The following is a 6,632-nucleotide window of genomic DNA, read 5'->3' on the forward strand; positions in this document are numbered from 1 at the left end:
TAAAACTAAGACGCTAATTGCATGAATTTTTTTCTAGAATTTTCACTTCACAAAAGTATGTCAATATATTATTATATATAGATCTTGAGTTTTAATATGATGGAATCTCAGTTTAGTTCCCCAAAACAAATCCAATTTTCTCCGGAACTTCTTTTGTTTAACAAAAATCCCAAAATTTAGAAAATTTAGGTTGAGTCTCAATTTTATCCTAAACTTTAGGTTCAATTTTAATTTTACCATAATAATTTCTATAAAAAAAAATCTCAAACTTTAGGTTTAGTCCCAATTCTACCCCAGACTATTTTTGTCTTAAAAAATCACAAATTTTAACTATGGTTCAAAATTTAATTTGCCCCAAATTTTTTGTTTAAAAAATCACATATTTTAATTCAGTCTCAAGTCTAGCTCCATTAACCCTCCATCAAATAATTGTCATTAATTGTTTGACTTTGCATTTTCACGATGGTAACAAATCTACTTTAGCAATGTGACATAGAAAATTATATCCAAAATGAAATTCTATGCTACGAAAATTAGAGAAATCAGGAACAATTGATGGCATATTTTAACGAATGGCTAATGATGGCAGATTTGGGACAAGATTGAAAAATCGGTGATGTTCTTTAGAAAACAAAAAAGTTTAGGGTAAATTTGAGATTGAACCTCAAATTGGTAATTATTTTTTTAAACAAAAAGAAGCTCGGGGTGAAATTACCACAGGACCTGAAGTTTTGGGCTTGGTAGAAAATTGAGGCATTGGAATGTTGGATTTTTTTTCCTAATAAAACGGTAGGTCATCTTTACATACCGTGGCAAGAGTTGGGATCCGTTTAGGAAGCGAGCCAGCGCCCCGCGTAGAATTTTGGAGTGGGTGGTGGTGCTGCTGATGCAGAAGAAGAAGAAGGAGCTCTCTCCTCTCGCAATGGAACTCGTGCAAAAATTCATTACACGCGCTCTCTCCCCTCTTCCGTGAGCCCTCTCCTTCCTTCCCTTCCACCCATTTCCATAGGATCCCAAGCAGCTCGAGTTGACTCGAGCTAACCCTCCCCTCCAATCTCGCCGTCGTCCCAAGGGACAAGAAGCTCCGACGCTCGAAAGTTCACACCAGGTTTTTCCGGCTCCTGATTATCGGTTTTACCCTTCTTTTTGGTCTTTTTTCCCGGCTCTCCTTTCGTTAAAGACGCCGATTGTTGTCGGAATCGGTTTTGTCTCCGGAGTCAGAATCGCTGTGGCCTCAAAGGTGAGCCCTTTTGGCCAGGGTCGTCGTCGGTTCCTGAGTTTTCGGTTTGCGCGGGTTCGGCATTCATGGGATTGGGAAGTGCGATCTGGGTTCTCGATTTGCGGTGGAGATAAGCTGTTCTCTGAGATGGGTTGTTCTGTATAGGTGATAAAGGTGCAATTTTTCCATCTGGGTTTGCTGAGTTTGGGATGGGGAAAGACCTATCGAATCTGGGTTTTGGGGCTGATTTCGATAAATTTGAAATCTTGTCGTCTGAATAATTGTACTCTCCAATAATTCGGCGCTTTTCTTTTTTAGCTGGATTTTGACGTGTTATGTATAGAGAGAGAGTTCTTCATCAGAAGTAACTCAAACCCTAAATTAAAAGGGTTGTGATGGCGGAGGAGACATCTGGTGTGATGAACCTCGATTTGAATTTGGGTCCTATCCCCGAGCCAGGGTCAGGATCTGTACCTGTTGAAGCTGTGAATTTGGAAGATTGGATTGGAGAGCCTCTTCGTGGGCACAGGGAAGCTGCTCGGTTAAGGGGTTGGCCGCGGTGGAGATGGCGACATGCGGCTCAGGAGCATAACATTTCAATGGAGTTTAGTGAATTGATAGATAATTCTGTTGATGGGACTTCACTGCAAGCAGGTGAAGGTAGTGTCACTGCCGAGGAGAGAGCGAGTGATGTTCCCAAAGTTTGTGAAAATAATACCAACTTCTTAGAAGACGGAGCGACAGATAAGGACAATCTTTCAAAGAATAACGGGACTGATGGGGGTTTCTTCGATTGCAACATATGCTTGGAGTTGGCTAGAGACCCTGTTGTTACTTGTTGTGGTCACTTGTTCTGCTGGCCATGCCTTTATCGATGGTTACAACATCATGAGGATATCAAGGAATGTCCGGTTTGCAAAGGAGAAGTCACATGTAAGAACGTGACACCTATATATGGCCGTGGGAACAACATTCATGAGCCTGAGGAAGATCCAAGTCTTAAAATTCCTGTTAGGCCCCATGCACGTCGTGTTGAGAGTTTGAGGCAAACCATCCATAGAAATGTTCTCAATTTCCCTATGGAAGAGATGATCCGACGCCTTGGAAGTAGATATGATTTGACTAGAGATCTTTTTAATCTACGAGACTCTGATGGTACTCGTGAAACAGGTGGGAGGACCGCTTCCTTGATAGACAGGTTTCTAACTTCTCGGAGGATGCGCAGGGAGCAAAACACAGTCGTTCCTCCAGATGATATAGTTGACTTAACACAAAATGAGACCACAAGCCATGAGAGTGGTGAAAGCCGCCGGTTGCACTCACGTTTACTTAGAAGATCTCAATCTAGAAATGCAGAAATTTCTTCTCTTACGACTCCACTTGGTTCAGCTTCAGCCTTAGTGGAATATTTGCGCAGTCGTAGTATAGGAAGAAACCAAGAGCAACCTCCTCCGGTTGATGATAGAGATTCTTTCTCAAGCATTGCTGCTGTTATAAACTCAGAAAGTCAGGTGGACACTGCTGTGGAGATTGATTCCATGGTCTCTCTTTCAACTTCAACTTCCAGAAGGAGAAATGATGTTGCTCGACTTTCAGATTTGGACAGTGGGGATTCTCGTGCACCCAGAAGAAGACGACTAAACTGAAGATATGCTTACCTTGTTGCAACAGTTTCCTTAAAAGTTTGACTTTGTTTGTACTCCAGAACCAGGTAAGTGCTATTTGTCAGTACTTAAAGATGTTTCCTTTATTATGTGGCAATTTTTCAGAATAATTCTGCACTGACCTGATGCATCAGTTGTTACTTCATTGATTGGAGGAGCAGCATAATAAATTTTTCCTCTTAGCTCCCTTTCTTCCTAAAATTTTGGACTGATTTTCTAGTACAAATTAGCAGTTTTTATAAGAATGTGATTCTTTCGATTTAAATGATGGATGAGTGAGTGTGGTAGCCATTATGGATACCATTAGCTATGCAGATTATCAGATAGCTTGTATAGTATTGTGGCTTGTAACAGCAGCGGAAGTGAGGGGAAGGCCAATATTGCTATAGGAGCAAAGATGTAAGAGATGTCGCTTTGGATGGCTGGGAAAATTTTGAAAGATGTCAAAATTGGCCGTCAACATATAGGACTGAGAAGTTGAAATATTGCAAAATGATTGAGTGTAGATAAATGGTGTAGCCTAGTTGAGTGCAAAACAGAGAAACCATAATATTTTGGTTTCTTAGGAGGACATCCACAGTAAGGGAACGACTTAGCCTTTGTCTTGCAAAATGCAGGCAAAGATCTTAGATTGATTTTTGAACTTGTCACTGATGCTCTAACCCAAATATCTCAAATGTGCAAATTATATAATCTTTTGACCACCACCGTGTGAAATAAGAGGTCTAGAAAAGTTAATTTGAGTTATCTGATTCTGGTGCTTGGTGCAGAATTTTTTATGGTTAAGCTCTATTATTTCTTGAGTTCTGTTTGGGGATAGATCATCTTGTTCTGTGGGCAATGCATGGTATAGATGCTGAGGCTGAACATATTTATGAGCTTCAACCTGACTTAGCGTATATACTTTGTGTGCGAAAATCAACTTGAACTATATACCTAGCGCTCAATCAAAATCATATTTGTGCTGGATCTCAGTTCAGAATCTTTTTTGGCGAAATCAGCTCAATACCTGTGAAACAGAAACTACAAGTCAAAAAAATGAAACGCCAATCTTTTGTACTTATAGCAGTTTCAACCTAGAAGTCCTTGCTTCTAGTGGAAGATGTTGACCCATCCTTTGGGATATCTTGCATCTTATCAAAGCGGAATAGAAAGGTGGGGGTAGAGGGGACGAAGCAGAAGAGAAGTGCTTGTGTACTGGTAATACGGCCATGGGCATGGCTTAAAGGATTACCTTCTGTGACTGCTGGATTGAGGATGTCATAATCAAAGTAACAAGGAAGAAATACCATGATCTGCAACAAAGAATAAATCATACAAGTTCGACAAAATTAAGTGAAACATATTTTTAGTTAAATATGAGTAGCTTGACTTATTTACATCCTTAGTTATAGCCCTTGGGAGGTTGTGCTTGCAAATGAGCCTCCAAGTGGCTTGCAGTGTCCAGCTGGGTATGGAATTATTCTGATTTATCTTCATGTTTATCAGGGCCAGTCACTTAGGTTCAAAATGTTGTGACCTTCCCATGTCCAAAGTGTAAGCGATTAGGTTTGTTGTAGTCTATTGCAAGAAGTTGATCGAGTAAATAATAGCATTTGTCCATGCGCCCGATGTGATTTAACTGTTCTCATTGACGTACTTGTTGATATATGGCTGCTTTAAGATGTACCTCATTCAGATGAAGGGGCATGAGGTTTCGACTGGAGTAGTTTCTCGCTGGGACAGTAGCAATGTAATTGCTAAAATGTTCCTTTTTGCAATTTTATAGTTTATTTATGCAATTTATTATGTGAGCGTAGAATAGGTCCTGGAAGCACGTAAGTTTCTAATGTTTAATGCTCACGATCATAACCACGTTTCTGATGGAAGCCCACCCTCATGATAACTTTCTTTCCAAAGAAGGCATATACTTTATCATGCCTGCTTAGGCACTACCGTGCCTTCTGATTCAATTTGCTGTTTTAGAGTTACAAACATTTCTAACTTATTTTACTTCTTTTTTTCAGGAGATGTTAGTGGAGCTACAAAGTTTGACTGAACCCCGCTCTGAGATCCTGTAGATTCTCATGGAAGTCTAGTACCTGTTGTTATGTCCGAGGATTAAATATGTAATCGCTGTTCTTTTGCCGATCCAATCATAAATTGTTGTTTATGTCATGTATTCTCTGGCTAGAAAGCTACTGGTGTGCCAATAAGGACCAGTTGACATCCTATCATTAGATGTATTACCATTACCTGCTAAGTTGTGCAAATAATGAATGTTTAGATCAAGTTTCCTCTCTCTCTCTCTCTCTCTCTCTCTCTCTCTCTCTCTCTCTCTCGTTACTTCAACTCTATTTTGTATTTGCTTTGTTCGTTTGATCCGCAGGGGATGCGAACTCGCAGCAGCCTTGACGTTCTCAATTCCTTGAGAACGTTGCGGATGGCAACGTGTACTTTCTTAACCTTCATGCGGGCCTCAGAGTTAAGGTCGGGTCCTGGTTTACAGGGCGAGCAGTGTTTGTATGTATATATATATGTGCACAGCCAACTATTGCGGCAAATGTCTGGTAATTGGAGAACGCGTGGGAGTACTCCTTGAAGCACAGCTTCGTGCAGATGTTCAGTATGGGTGCATTTGATAAACATTTTATTTCCGAAAATAATTTGTGCTCAAAACTACTTAATTTTGATTCTGTTTTTTGGATGAGTTTCTAAATATTTGAACGCTTTTGATAATTGCATAAAATTTTTATTCTTGAAATAGGAGAAACAAAATTGTGCTCGATACGACTTGATTTATTTTTTTTTGTGAATTTCTAAGTTTTTTTTTTTTCACTTTTTTCTTTATCTTATTTTTCCTCTTTTAGCCGGTCGCTAGACCTTGGCGATGGTGAACAACCTACCAAATACGAGAGTCGACAACCTTGCCAACCCCTAGAGAGGTTAACGTCACCCAACTTAGCCATTGTTGAACTTGGTCACCACTTAGAGGAGGAGGAAGAAGAAAAGAAAAAAATTGGCTTGATTCAAAATTTATTTTCAATGATGAAGAAATAACATTTTTCTATTTTTTAATTTTGTTCCAAATTTATTCCTAAGTCATTGATTTGTTCCTAATAATAAAAAAATAATTGACATTACCAAACGAATTTTTTTTTTCTTTTATTCTGGAGAATAAAATAACAGAATTAGCTAAGAATTGACCGGTTATCAAATACGGCCTCCACAAATGTTTTAATCTCGAGAAGAGATGGAAAAGGGTGACGAACCAAAGTCGCTATATTGATTATTTTAGCGAAAACCTCTCCAGATGGGCGGGCCTAGGCAGGATGGCTTCAAGAGGTTCAGGCCCAAACAGGCCCGGCCCGAGCCCGCCCAACGTGCGTATCTTCGGTATTTGGACATCTTCTTTTCTTTCTCCAATTCCCACGCACGTTACCTTAGTCAACCATTATGACCATAGGACCACAATTTTTTTCCTGCCTTTGGATACTAAGCCTGGAAAGGAGGCGGGGCGATAATCGCGACCTAGCCGCTAGGATCGCGATTCAAGGCAATACTCAAATCAATCTGGATCGACAATGATGGCACAAAGCATCGAGCAAGATCGATTTGAAGCTTTCTGGTCAAGAATCACCATGGCCATCCGCCAAAAGGACTCGAAAAGGCAGCAAAATGAGCGGTCAACTTTTTGGCTGCCCCTTAGCAATGAATAGTCAACGTTTTCAACTTACGTAATTCACGCGACCTCGCGCACTTTCCAAGTC

The 6,632-nt window shown here is 40.1% G+C and overlaps 1 protein-coding gene across 1 annotated transcript; it reads left to right on the top strand.

Moving 5' to 3' along the window:
- The first annotated feature begins 817 nt into the window (after positions 1-817).
- Positions 818-5,164, top strand: LOC104445979 (uncharacterized ATP-dependent helicase IRC20). The gene is made up of 2 exons (XM_010059903.3): positions 818-2,930; positions 4,890-5,164. Exon 1 carries the CDS (start codon positions 1,615-1,617, stop codon positions 2,863-2,865), a length of 1,251 nt encoding a protein of 416 aa, XP_010058205.1. The 5' UTR covers positions 818-1,614; the 3' UTR covers positions 2,866-2,930; positions 4,890-5,164.
- Positions 5,165-6,632: the final 1,468 nt, after the last annotated feature.

This window comes from Eucalyptus grandis, chromosome 1 (assembly GCF_016545825.1).
Source record: "Eucalyptus grandis isolate ANBG69807.140 chromosome 1, ASM1654582v1, whole genome shotgun sequence".
In the NCBI taxonomy this organism is placed as follows: Eukaryota; Viridiplantae; Streptophyta; class Magnoliopsida; order Myrtales; family Myrtaceae; genus Eucalyptus; species Eucalyptus grandis.

Coding starts and splice junctions, on each gene's coding strand:
- LOC104445979 (XM_010059903.3), top strand. CDS start 1,615: ATGGCGGAGGAGACATCTGGTGTGATGAACCTCGATTTGAATTTGGGT.